Source organism: Pteropus alecto, unplaced genomic scaffold, assembly GCF_000325575.1.
Source record: "Pteropus alecto unplaced genomic scaffold, ASM32557v1 scaffold76, whole genome shotgun sequence".
In the NCBI taxonomy this organism is placed as follows: Eukaryota; Metazoa; Chordata; class Mammalia; order Chiroptera; family Pteropodidae; genus Pteropus; species Pteropus alecto.
In genome coordinates, this window is record NW_006443138.1 from 11182143 (window position 1) to 11196608 (window position 14466).

General features: G+C 33.5%; 1 protein-coding gene across 7 annotated transcripts in view; it reads right to left on the bottom strand.

The window, feature by feature from the left end:
* The window catches only part of CAPS2 (calcyphosine 2), a 38084-nt gene that overhangs the window by 16915 nt on the left and 6703 nt on the right, over positions 1-14466 (bottom strand). For 4 of the 7 annotated variants that reach the window (XM_015598435.2, XM_015598434.2, XM_006923762.3 and 1 more), the window contains 8 exons: positions 14271-14316; positions 12620-12796; positions 10298-10420; positions 8104-8171; positions 6766-6885; positions 2253-2327; positions 1292-1387; positions 1113-1206 (listed from right to left, as the gene is read on the bottom strand). In XM_015598435.2, the coding sequence (XP_015453921.1) occupies positions 1113-1206; positions 1292-1387; positions 2253-2327; positions 6766-6885; positions 8104-8171; positions 10298-10420; positions 12620-12796; positions 14271-14316 (799 nt within the window). Of the gene's footprint in view, positions 1-1112; positions 1207-1291; positions 1388-2252; positions 2328-6765; positions 6886-8103; positions 8172-10297; positions 10421-12619; positions 12797-14065; positions 14185-14270; positions 14317-14466 lie in introns of all 7 variants that reach the window. The other 3 variants (XM_025041096.1, XM_025041095.1, XM_025041097.1) reach the window with 2 other exon arrangements.

A 14466-nucleotide genomic window follows, 5' to 3' on the forward strand; every position in this document is an offset into this window, starting at 1 on the left:
AAAACAATAATTTGTAAAGATCTATGCACCCCAATATTTGTGGCAGCACAATTTACAATAGCCAAGATGTGGAAGCAACCTAAATGCCCATCAACAGACGATTGGATATAGAAGTTATGGTTCATATATAAATAGAATATTACTCAGCCATTAAAAAAAATGAAATCCTACCTTTTGCAATGACATGGATGGACCTAGAGGTTATTATGCTGAGTGAAATAAGTCAGACAGAGAAAGATAAATACCATATGATTTCACTTATATGTGGAATAATCAAAAACAGACTCACAAATATAGTGGATTATTTGGTGACGGACAGAGGGAAAGGGGGTTGGGGGTCTGCGAGAATGGGATGAAGGGTTAAAGAAGTACAAATTAGTAGTTGATAGTTGGTCACGGGGAGCGCGGCAGAGGGAATGCAGTTAGCATTAATATGATGGCTAGGTGGAGGGCCGGGGGAGGGAGGGAACAATTGGGAGGATCGTTTTATGAACAGTATAGATATCTAATCAATGTACGGAATACTTGAAATTAATTAAAATAAATAAATGTTTTTAAAAATATAAGAGCACTATACATATTGCAACATAACTTATGATAGACCCATTCAAGAAAATCCTTGTGATACACCGCAAGCCAGGACTTGCATGAGGTGAAAAAAATCACAAGAAGGATAAGCTATCAGATATATGTCAGCTCTAGAAGCCAAGTACCCCTCTGTGCTCACTCAGAAGATAAGCGCTTTTTAAGTGGAACATTACTCCTGGTGCTACTGAGTAGCCATTTACCCAATGGTACAGCCTGTAGAGCCTTTAAAAGCACCAAGAGACAAGCTCTCCTAGGTTTATAGTGCAGATTTTGGTGGAGGCAGAAGGTAGTGTTTATTTATTACAGGAAATAAATGCTATACTTAGATTCAGACAACTGGGATGTGAGTCTGAGAAGCAGAACCTACAAAGAAACACCAACCATTAGCCATTCCCACAAACGCCCCTGCTCAGGAAGGACAGAAAATCAGCTGAAGATCAGAAACCCTGCTCCTCCAGCACCACAAGATCCCACAAAATCCAGCATATGGAATTAAGATATTTAAATGCACACACTTAACTTACAATATAAAAATCACCAAGTTGGTATTGTTTTCCTTTTCTTCGTCCACGCTGATGACTATATATATTTTTTTGAATAAAAGGAAGCACATTTGGTCTAGAAATTAAACGACAAAAATACGAAATTATTCAGCTTCTCTCAGAAGTAATCTTGACAGTTGTAACACTGTTTTATGGCCTACCTATTTTTCCCAAATTGCCGATACTCGTAAATTGTAAGGGACTGATCATGAGTGAAAAAGAACCCAATCAGCTCTCTGCAAGCATCACGTCCATTTCTAGTAAAAGAGAATAATATCAAAGATGTTAAAATAGGATAAATCTCAAATCAAATAATAAGCTACAATTGTGCATTCAAAGAGGGATAGCATTAACCCTCTGAATGTGTGGCAAATGAGCAAGGGTTATGGGAAGCCTTATGGTTACGAGAAAACACACCACGGCTTGCTGAATGGAGAAAAAAAGCTTTATCTTACACTGATATGAATATAGATATATCACAATGTAGATTACTAATTTGATATAGACTTTAAAGATGAAGTAAAAGAACTTTAAAAAATGTTGAGCTTGCAAGAAGCCACAGGATATATTATTATATATATACAATTATCTTTTGTCATAGAAAATTTAAAATCATTGAACAAATATGATCATTAAAACACACACACACATTTTACCACTAGCGGACACAAAGAACATCAAGTAGCATTATGTATTATTGAAAGTTTCTAAGACTAAGAGTTTTAAGAGTCATCTACCTTGTCACCTTATTGCATCTATCAATAATCTACTGTTAATTTAAGCCACAAAAATGAAATTACATACAGAAGCTCACATAAAGGTTAAATTTTAAATGGTTTAGAATCTTCTAGGAGTAATATATAACTTTTTAAAATTCACTTCTATTTTTCTTTTTGAAAGATATTTTAAAATAACTTCTAATTAAAATGTTTTTCTTAGCAGTCCATACATCCTATAACTTTTGTAACAGATTAATTAATATGTATTACCTAAAAATGTTCTAAATTCACATTTTCACTTGTTTGTAACAAACTTAACTAATCTCATTGTTGTTGTTTCTATTTGAAAATAGAATAAATTTTATAATCATAAGATTTAAAAGTTTAAAAAAATCACAATTACCTTGATATGATCCTGCTGTCGAATTGTACTTTATGAGAAAGCATATTTTCAGTTAATGTAGACTGGGTTCTTATCCTGTTAAAAAATACATTTGTCATTAACTATGTTTAAAATTACCTATATTGAATATAAAAGATAAAAGTACAAAAAAAGTTATGTTAATATTTTAAAATGCACAAACTGGATTAAGATGAGGTATAAAACTCTTTGCATTTTAAGACTGCTAATTGTAGCAGACACATAAGAAATAACCCTAGAATAGAGTATGTGAATACGCGAATGAATTTTATGTTAGATTGTATAGTATTAAAGTGCTATAAAAGTCAATAGTGAACAGAGATAGCGCATTTGTGACTGGCACTGCTGTAGTGCCAACCCGACAGGCATTACTCTCCCCATTCTCCTTGCCTCCCTCCCGCTACAGAATTTGCTTTCATGGGCTCGGAGGGATCCAGTTCTACCAGTAAACTTCCAAGAAAGACTTTGTTTTGTCCTGATAACACAGTGGCTTGGGAAGACTTACTGTCTGTGATAGTGGCAGGGATATGAAACTAGGAGCCACTGTAGCCATTAAGTAACCACGTCAGAAAGGGAAATTTCACATAAGAGGATATTTTGATATAACAAAATCTCAAGGAAGCCAGCTCAGAGCTGTGCCATCTCTGAGCCACTGAACTAAAACCAACAACTGCCTACCTCCAGGAAGCTGGTTGTATAAGAAAAATAAATGCTGACTTGTTTAAGCCACTATCAGTCAGGTTTTCAGTTATGGGTAGCGGAAAACATTCCTTACCAAAATAACAAAAGAGTGGAAAAGAGTGTTAGATGAGATTCTGGTCTTGGAATTGGACTAGCTGTGAGACCTCAAATCAGTTATTTAATCTTTATGACCTTCAGACAGCACTGAATCATCTCACAAACATTGCCGGTCCTAAAATTCTGTTTAACGTTATGAAGCAAACCCAAATGCACACACCTTGGCACTCTACTACTAATAATCTCCTTTATGCTAAGAAATCTGAAGGCGCAGTGACATATCTTTACTTTCCGTCCTAAACAGTCTTAAGATGTTCCCATAAAACTGCAGATATAGCAACACTGTAATAATGTAAATAGTAAGTGTATGGGGCATTGGAATCTTGAAAGGTTATATAACTCTATGAAATCTAGGTCTCTGTGAAAGGTAAGCAAGATATAGCCAACAAGAGTCTGTAGGCCAAATGAGTTTGGGAACATAGAGTGGAGCCATGAAACCTTGGTCATCTCAATTCAATTTAATAAATTAGAATTATGTGTTTACTGAATGCCCACTATGTACCTGAAGCAATTCTAAATGCTGAGAAAATAAATAACAGCAATAATAATGGCTATCATTTATTGAGAACTTCCTAGAAAATAGTTACTATTAAAGTCATTTTAATGTGTATTGCTTCATTTAATGCTTACAATACTTCCACTATTATTTCCATTTTACAAAATAAAATTTTTTTGCAGAGTCATACAGTTAGTACACGGCAGAACCAGGAAAAAACCTTGCTCTCATAATCACCATTAAATTGCTTCTCAAAGGTGAACAGAACTCAGTTTAATAGTGTGATAGTTGAAGTAATAACTTTAAGGAGTCTAAAGTCTCCTTGGAAAATTAAAAGAAGTAAACAGTCTTTTATATTATAAATGGAGAATTCCATGTTGAGGTTTTAAGTATCCGATAAGTAGCACCAATAATCTACCCAAGCCCTTTACCAATACAGAAATAAGAATCAAATAGATAAAGACCAAAATATGAATTTATTATTGATGAAGCTGTTCGAAACCATGGGTTAGGAAGGCAGCAACGAGAAGCTAAGTCCTTGACCCTAGAATTCAACAGATTAACCTACTCTTTTCCATTGGGGAGAGACTTGTAACAATGCATAGTACAGAATGTGTCCTTCTGCAGGTAGCTGAATCCCAAGGAAAAGACAAGAGTAAGGCTCATTATACATGCAAATTTCTACTTCCAACTCTATGAAGCAGAATTTTCTCCTCCTCCTCTGGGAATAATAAGGGCAGTAAAATCCATAAATTCAATAATTTGAATCAATATCCCCATAGGATTTTTCATAGAACTAGACTAGTTAAATATAAAATTTCTGTTGAAGACAAAAGGGCCTACTAGGCCAAGACAATATTGAAGATAAACAAGCTGTAGGTATTTATTCTGATATAAATCAATACGATTTAAGACAGGATAATATTGGAACATGGATGCATTACAGGTAGATGAAATTAAAGAAACAGCCTAGAACATACCATGCATTTTACAACAACTTGATATATGACATATGTGGTAGGCAGAGACATAATGACCTTGTGGTAGGCAGAGATTTCTTTAAAGATGATACAAAGGCTAATGATTAATGGAAAGATTGGCAAACTGGTCTACCTCAGAATTAGGAACTCTGGTTCGTCAAGAGACATGATCAAGAGAATGAAACGTTACGGCAAAGTATGAAAGCATATGTCCAACAAATATAAGTAAAAAATGACATATAACTAGATTATATAAATAAGGTCCACTGTCAATATGAAAAAGATAACCCGATAGATATGAAGGGAAATTTCATATAAGAGGATATCTAGATGACCAATACATATTTGCAAAAGTGCTAAACTTCATTTTTCTGCAGTGAAATGCAAATTAAAATTAGCAATACATGCTCATAAGAACTAAAATGAAAAATATAGATAATACCAAGCACAGACAAAGATATGGTGCAACTGGCACCCTCTTACTGCTACTCGTGAGAGTGCTAATTGCAACAACCACTTTGGAAAACTCTCTGGCAATATTTTTTAAATCTGAACATAGGCATACTAAACAGTCCCGCGATTCCCCTTCTAAGTATGTACTGAGGAGAAATGAGTACACATTTTTCACCAAAAGGCATGCACAAAAGTTCATGGCAGCATGATTCATAAACAGCCGAGTGTCCATCAACATCTATGAATAAACTGTGGTATAATTATACAATGAAATACTGTACAGCATTGAGAATAAAGGACAACTACAAATAACAACATGGATAAAACAAGCATAATGCTCAGCAAAAGAAGCCAGATACAGAGTCCAAATTTTGTGATTTCATCTAAGTTTATAAGCAGGCAGTTAATCGAAAATATCGAGATGGAGAAGTCAACGTGCTATGGCAGAGGACGTGGTTAGTAACTGGCAGACAACACATGGCGGGGGAGGGATACAGATAATGTTCTATTTCTAGAAACTTGGTATTTTGGGGTTGTGTAAATTCTTGTGCTATAAACCTAAAACGTGTTCACTGTGTGAATGTGTTTTAGTTCAAAAACAGTTTTCTTTAAAAAAAAAAAAAAGACGTAGATATGTGATAACTAAATGATGCCCTGCCCAAAGATGTTCATATCCTAATCCTCAGAACATGTAAAATGCTCATTTATATAATATGATAAAAGGACTTTGCAGATGGGATTACAGATCTGGAGATGAGGAGACTATCCAGGATATCCAGGTAGGCTAAAGTGCAATCACAAGGGTCCTTATAAGAGAAAAGCAGAGGGACAAGGGTCTACAGAAAGGAGTGTCAGAGTGACATCACACAAGAAAGACTTAACTAGCCATTGCTGGCTGTGAAGATAGAGAAAGGGGCCATGAGCCAAGGAATGAAGTCAGCCTCTAGAAGCTGAAAAAGGCAAGGAACAGATTCTTCCCTGAAGCTTCCAGAAGGAATGCAGCCCTGTCAACACCTTGATTTTATGTCTGATCTCTAGATCTGTAAGAGAAGAAATTTGAGTGTTTTAGAACACTGTCTAGGATAATTTTTTACAGCAGCAATAGGAAATTAATACATGACACCTTCATGTATTTAAAGGTATGAAAACAAAAGTTTCCAGGAAATAAGAATAAGGCAAAAAGGTAAGTTACAAGAAAGTACTGCCTGACAATTACAGCAGTCTGAAAATATAAAAAGCTACCGCAGGAACTGGTAGGTTTTCTATGTCTCTTAAAGCCAAGGCTAGATGTCAACAGTCAGAGAAGTTGTTGAGAAATTTAAGTGGAATGCACCAAAGGACTGTGACAGTCCATACCAACCCAAAGATTTTAAAAGATAAAAGATAAATAAAAATAACAATAACTTTTAAACAACACTCACTAACTTTGAATGTATTTTATCAATGAGATTCAGCCAATATATACTGTGCACATACCAATGTCTCAGTTACTATACTGCACAGTTTATACAGGAGGAGAGAGAGGAGAGATACAGTATCTCCTAAGGTTGTGGCCATTGTTCCTAATTACAAAGAGAATACCCAAGGGCAAACTTTTCCCCAGTATCTTAAAGTGGCAGGACTGGGAACTAAAATCCAAAAATTCCACTTCTCTTTGTGTAGAAAAAAGCAAAAACAAGCACAATCTTTCAGTTAGACGCAAAATTACATTTAAAAAATACATTTATAACATATTACACCTTCATTTTATATAAGTAAGCCTTCTTACTTTGTTTCATGTAGGGTTCGTTTCCTAACTCGAAGAGGTGCTATGTTCGACTCTGGAAGGATAGGAGCACTTCCTTGTTTCTCCGTGGTTACATTTTGTTCTGGATCACTGATTACAGCCCTACACAGCAAAATACAAAGTTCGACAATTAAATGGGATAATGAATTGTGCTAGCATTTACATATTTGTAAACAGATGGAAAATCCCATATACAAAATGCAAATTTACACTGCTATCAGAATTATATATTTGTCAGACATTAAATGAATAATCGCCTTGTGATGGCATGGTGGGGATGAAAACAAAAATGAAGTAAGTTCATGAGATCATGGAAGGAGATACTTTGAAGATTGTACGTATATTATTTCAAAGAATTTACTGAAATGTATGTAGAATATCATTCTCTCTCTCACCTAATGAAACAATAACATTTTTATAGCTAAACTTAAGTCTTACGTCTTAAGTTTAAGAGGTAAAAAGTCGTAGACTATTCCAGTCTCTTCTGAAATCCTGCAATATATCTTAAGTTTAAGATGTAGGAAGTCGTAGACTACCAGTTTCTTCTGAAATCCTGCAATATACACATGTCATGCAATTTAGCACAGCATGCTAAAATCTACATAGTTTTCCAAGGATTATGAAACTCAGATTAAGTTTTACAATTCTTATAGTTAGAGCAAGTTTCCAAACTGTGTACCAAGTCACTGTGGGGTGCCACAGGGAACTCACAGGGACGCTGTGGTATACTTTTAATTTTTGAGGGAAACACAGTGATATTTGATATTTATTAAATACCACATGAATTACTTGCTCAAGGTAATTTACAGTTTCAAGAAAATATCATGCTACTCTCCTTCAGTGATGTCACATCTTTGCAAAACTGGATTATCTACTGTCCTGTTTTAAAAAACAAGTGCCATGTGGAATAGAAAGTGAGGATGGCCACATCCTAAACGATCCAAAGGTTTGAGAGACTGTGCAGTGCCCAAAAAGTGCTCGTATCTCATTAGTAAGTAAATATGCCTATTTAAGAAGAAAAACATTTTCTTTCCATTTATGTGTATAATTTTTTTCAAATGGCCATTAAGTTGTTATGAAGTAAATGCTCATTACTTTTTTAGACAAAAACACTTAAATAGAACTGATGGGTACTTCTATTGGCCTACAAGGGCTGTGAAAAAATTACTAACACACTATGAGTACAATGAACAGAGAAAGTTTGGGAACCTCTGAGTTAGTAACTTATTGATTGACCAAAGATATGCGTTGTCATGCACAAAAAAGAAATTTAACAAAAACTTTCTCAGTGGATTTCCGTTATCTGTTACTAACACTCACCTAGATAATTGGTCTATCATCACTTGCTCTGCAACAGTCTGCTTCTTCTTCTCAGCAGCCACAATTTCCTAAAAAGAGAAAATAAAGAAAATCTCATTGCCTATTAAGCAGAATAACACTACAGTTAACACAAGAGCCCAAAATATAAACCATTCACAGTACATGAGGCTGGAACTAAATTGGAATTATTCAACCTTGTATCAAAAATCTAAAAGAACAAACACCTCCTATCATTAAAAGGATAATAATTTTTTCTATGCATATAATCCATTAATACTTAATCAAAAGTAGAAGCTCCTAAGAAATCTGGAAAATTTGGGCACAATCTTTTAAATGTTAGTCTACTATTGAATTTAGATTTTTGTTTAGTAGAAATTTAAGATGTATACTTCACACATCCAAATATGCCCCATATAAAGTGTTTATCATTTCATATAGAACTGCATCTTGTGTTTTCTAAACTGGTGACACTTTATAATGTTGTTGTTTAGTAATAAATATAAAATAGCAATTAAAAAGTTAGAAAAACTGTGTAAATTATAAGTAAAGCAAGGTGCATTTTATATCAAATGTGACTCAGAAAGTGGGCACTAACTAAACATTAAAATTATATACAAAAAAGATCAGCCTGAATGTAGACATAAAACCCAGAAAGAAGCAAAAGAGATGAGATTAATGAATATAGAGCCCATGCAGAAAGCCCACCTTGAGTGTTGACGTTTATGGTGGCTTATAGTTTGAAGGAAAGGTTAGACCCACCCTCAGGCACATTGATTTAGAGCTCTCTGTAAATATAAATCATGTTAGAAGCAGAAGTCACACTGACACAAAGAATGTGATTACATTGAAAAATGACAAACAAACTACAAGATATGGACTTAAAAACCACAGCTCACTGCTTCTGTTGTTCACTTCAGTAGTTTAAAATTAAATTAAAAATTTGTCACCTAAATTTTAAAAATAAATCAATACTAATTTGTGATGCATTCAAAGTTTATTCACATCTCCTTGAAAAACGCAGATAAATGAGTGCTACCACAATCACATGAAATGTACTTGGTAGTGAATTTAGATATATTGTCACTGATAAAGTAATTGTAAGGAAGAGAAATCTATCCAATGGGCCTTATGTATTGGTGACATGCATTTCAAGTATAACTTTAGACATATCAAAAAAGCCTTATTTGGGACACTATTTTGCCTTATAAAGTAGCTTCTTTATTTTTAGAATGATTCTCCTAATATTCTTTATTCTACTTAGCATAAATATCTAAATGATAATAGCTTAGAAAATAATGTGTATGTGGTTTTAATAAAAGAAGCATAGCAAATTAGCAACTTGGGACATCCACAGAAAATCAGACCATCTGGTCGAGATTGATTACATATTGCTATCGAGTCAGAAGATAGTGATTCTGGATGAGTATGATCCAAATAATATATATTGAATTTTACCTCAGTGACAATGATAATGTAACTGGATAAATCCGCATTGCTTTGTTATTATTTAGGCTATCTAAACCAGAGTTTGCCCAACTTTTGAGCCAACACACATAGGTATTCCATCAATCCATTACAGTTGTGCCTAAAATATTAATTACCTGGGAGTATCTGGGGTGACCAGTGGACTCCCACTTCACACAGCTTGGTCTGAATACCCCAGGACACTACAGAAATGGTGTTATCATCTATTTGTACCAGAACTGATCTAAGTAATGCTCATCAAACAATATAATTGATTCTGTAGAGAAGACAATTAATGTAGTTAATATTGAGAATCTAGAGTTTTGTTTCCTTTTCCTAAAGAAAGTTTACTTTATTCCTTTTCTTTTCTTTAACTGGTCTGAATTTCTCTAGTTTTATTAGCTTATGACTTTCAAAAAAATAACCAGACTACTTTGGTAGGAGGAGCGATGCCAAATAAGCCCACTGATATAAATAGCAGCCAATTAACATTTGCAACAGTATAAACTAAATTTTTACAAACTGTAACATATTCAAGACAATTTCTCCACCGTAAATAATATACCAAATATCAGTCATTTGTAAAAATGAGGACTCAATTTGCACATTAACGTATGTTCACTTCATTCCAAATTCAGTTGTTGAAATTTATTCAATTGTAAGTTGTAGACTCTTAGAGGGCAAATTATCTCAATGATGTAACAAATAAGTAAAAATAATGATAACTTACAGAGTCAGATTTTCTTGTATTCTGCAGTGCATTATAAGGGTTGTCTGCATAACCCTGTTGTAAGAGGGCTTTTCTATCCAGAGTTGTAAGATCATCCGTGATTTCTTCTTCTCTTTGTGCATACTATGTGTGAAAGCAATAAATAAACTCTCATACACATACTTAGAATATTTTTTTAACAAAATAAAGGATTATGTAACCACTGAGCATGTCAGTGATTATTTGTGTAGGGGTTAACAGTACAGACTCTGAAAATCAGATTTCTTGTTGGAATCTTTTCCACTTTCTAGCTAGATGACCTCTTTGTGCCTTGGCTTACCCAGGAAAATGGGAATTAATAATAGTAACTACTTCACAAACACATACATAAAGAGATTAAATAAGATGACACATGTCCAACACTTATAAAAGCACCTGACATACCATAAACATTAAATAAAACATAGTAACTATTATAACTATCATTGTTCCTTTGAGTCTTTATAAAGTTAATAAATGCAGGCATGCCCACTTCTTTATATAATAAAATTCAGAGGTAAATTACTAAAAGATGGGGTGCATCTTTTGAGGAAAAAGATCCTTTGGGATCCTAAAGAGATAAACACTAAATTTTTCTTTGAATATAAGATGTGCTTATATTCCCTTAACAAAAAAAAAGTGTCCCAATAGGATAGTACCTGTCAAAAATTTAATAGATTTCAAAAGATTTTTTCCCCCAGGATTCGTTCTTAATTTAGACCTTCCTTGAAAAGTCCATCTTCATACTCTACTCTGTCTGCATGACCTTTGATTGCTACATAAAATTTTATTATACATTTGTTTGTGATCCGTTGCCTACCTCTACTGCTGTAAATACCATGGAGGCAGGAATCCTGACTGTCGTTTTTATTGCAGTATCCCAGGTGCCAGAACAGGACTACAAACTGTAAGCACTTGATAAATAGCTATTCAATGAATGAATGATGAATCTTGTTTAAATATTAACTACTGGGAAATCAACTTATGAAGACATTTTCTACTTTTATTTATTTACTTGCTAATATATTTGTCAGATTTTCTTTCAAGCATAAAGCTCTGCATAATGTTTAAGTTGGAAGAAACTTTCAAAAGCATTTTATTTTGTTCCAGCTTGTTTTTAACCTTACAAAAGGGAAACAGTGACATTGCTACATGATATCTCAAGTTTTTCCTCCTCAAACCAGACTTGTTTGTGGTCTACCCTACTCTTCCAATTGCTCCGGCCAAAAGCCTTAGAGTCATTCTTAAAAGCTACAACCAATCCATTAGCAAATATTTTCAGCCCTTCCTTCAAAATCTATCCAGAGTCTTACAGATGCGGAAGGGATGTGAAATTATCCTGTCTACTATTATATATACTTGATTATTATATTTGTGTACATTGTTTGGATCTGAGAAATTCATTTTAATATAAAGAAAACCTAATAATCCCATAACTTTTGTTATTCTTTCAGCTAAACATCATGTGATTTAGTTAGTTCTAGATAATTCCTACATGAATTAGGAAAAATAGCTGATATGCCACACTTTCTTATAAATTAATCTTTTCTTACCTATTGGAAAATGATAAGCAAATACAACTATCAAACTTCCTTGAAAATACATTACTCTTATAAAAAGTTAACTGCATCAAGAATTGTATTCAACTGTTCTCTTCTTTATGGCCAGTCGTATCATAAAACTGTGTTTCCAAAATTTTATTTCCAAAATTCACAATTTTTCCTGTAAGCTTATGAAAAGCCATTAGATGTATTATGTTTACTTTGCTCTTATATTCAAAATGGTGAATTTATACCTAATTAATACTAAATGAAAGTGTCACAATTCTAACAATTCATGATATTAAAAAACATCTCTCAAAATGAGACAGAACATAATCATAGAGTAATGACAGTTTTAGAATAAAACAGCATCACTAGAAAGTCTGAAACCACTTTTCAACTTTAATATTTAGACTATGAGATCAAGAGTCAAGACAGCTACATCAAAAACAACTATACTGTACAATGTCTTAATTTCAATCCAAGGCAAGTGAAAAATTTCCAACAGAGAAAACATGATCAGGTCATATGACTAGAGTTTTCACATCCAAAGATTGTGATAATAACCCTTTAGGGCTATTGTGAAAAAATAAACTAGTTAATGTAAGTAAAATCCTTAAAATAATCTCTGGCACTTAGAAATAAATGTTAGCTATTATACCTATTATGATTAACAGTAAGACATAGCAGACAAAGAGATGTTTCTATTATGAGTGGACTCTTTTTAAATTTCATTCAAATTTTATAAAACATTATACATTACCATGTCATCTATCTTGTTTCTTGGAGACTGTTCATGTGTGATATTTGATTTTGTCTTTTCTGCATTTCTCTGACTATACCATTTATATCCTTCTTTCATTTCAGTCTTATATTGCTGACACTTTAGTTTATATTTGCCTGCTGATGCTGGCAAATTTTCAGGTATTATGTCTTCCTCCTAGAGGTAAAAGAAAAAGTATGCTATCCACTAGAAAAAAATCAAAATATTAATTTTTCTTATTAACATTAACAGGTTTATCATTTACTTTAGCATTTATGCCTAAAAGATAGACCACGACATCTATGGTCTAAATAGGAGATAGTTAAAACATTTAGCTGTAAAGCATCATGGAGCAATCAGAGCAGACAGAACTGCTCAGAATGGGTGCTGGACTTAAATACTAGTCAGCCTCTGCCTTGTTTCCTAATAAAATTCAGTCCTGCTTCTAAAATAATTCGAAAGGACAAAAAACTTTTCTTTCTTTTTAGGAGTTTTAGATAGGCCTTTTTTCTTGCTCCAGAAAAACTCCATTGTCAATCATTTCTTCTAGAATATTAGGAATTGGAGATCACTAATACTGAGAAGCACTGGTTGCCACTTCTAGAATATTAAGATGTTCTCCCTTCTGGCATTATTTGGTTCCCTTCTGTATTTCCATAGGAGTGAGAGATAATAGAGACAGTAGGTAAGACAAATCTAAAAGAAGTACTAAGCAAACACCAGGGCACACATATTGGCCCAGAGAGGGACAGCCACTCCAAAAGGAACATAAAGTCAGTACAACCATTAAAAACTGTTGATACTATCCAAGTTTAACACAAAGGAGAAGGAGGAGGCAAAGCTTTAGTGAAAACTATAGCCTGATACAGATTAGGGCACTACCGGTGTGTTTTATCCAAAATGAGGCTGAGGAGAACCCGAATAGGGCCAGTTTGATGAGAAAGACTAACCAAGACAGAAAAGCAAGTCCTAACTCATAGATTACTGGCCAGAACTTGTGTTCATAACATGAAATAAAACACATTGTGTAAAGAAGAAATATGTCCCAAGGAGATAACTTGGAATTAGTAGAGCTATTTATTTATTCCATAGTATACTAGCAGCCTAAAGTCGGAGTTATGTTTCCAAAAGACCAGTCTTATATTTTTCAACTAGTAAGATCTGATCTAATAGTCTGCCATAATGTTTAAATTCCTAGATTTCCTATTAGGATAAATGTGTCCTTTACCAATTTTGTAAGGCATTTAAAAAATATCATTCTGTGGGAGAAAAAAAATGTAAAACAAAGTAAAATTATTTCACCAACATTATTGTTTGGGATGTTAATATATAAAATGCTTAGACCGGACAAAATATAGACTGAACATAATGAAATTTCTGGATTAAATACAATGCTAAAATGCAAACTATGATTTTGAATGATGGTAATAAGAAATAAATACTAACCATTTAATTTAGATGATGCTGAGTATATGGTATTTGACATGATGTGACCCAATCAAGAGATGAATTTGGTGGGTCAAAATGAATATGCGCTGTACTAAGTGGAATATATGAAAAATCACCTTAAAAATAAAATTAAATACTTACTATATGCTATATGTAATGCTGTGTTCAAATGTTATTACATTAAATACCAAGTAAAAATTACCTCATCATCAGAACCAACAAGGCTTCCCAAATCAAGTCGTGGGACCCTGAAAGAAATAATCTATGCATCTCATAATTTTAAAAATGAGACTTATTGTAACAGTTGCAAATCATATATGCTGCATTTTATATAAAAAAGTACACTGAAGCCAATTGTGCACTGGTGCCTACCATCTGCGATAAGTTTCTGTTAAACA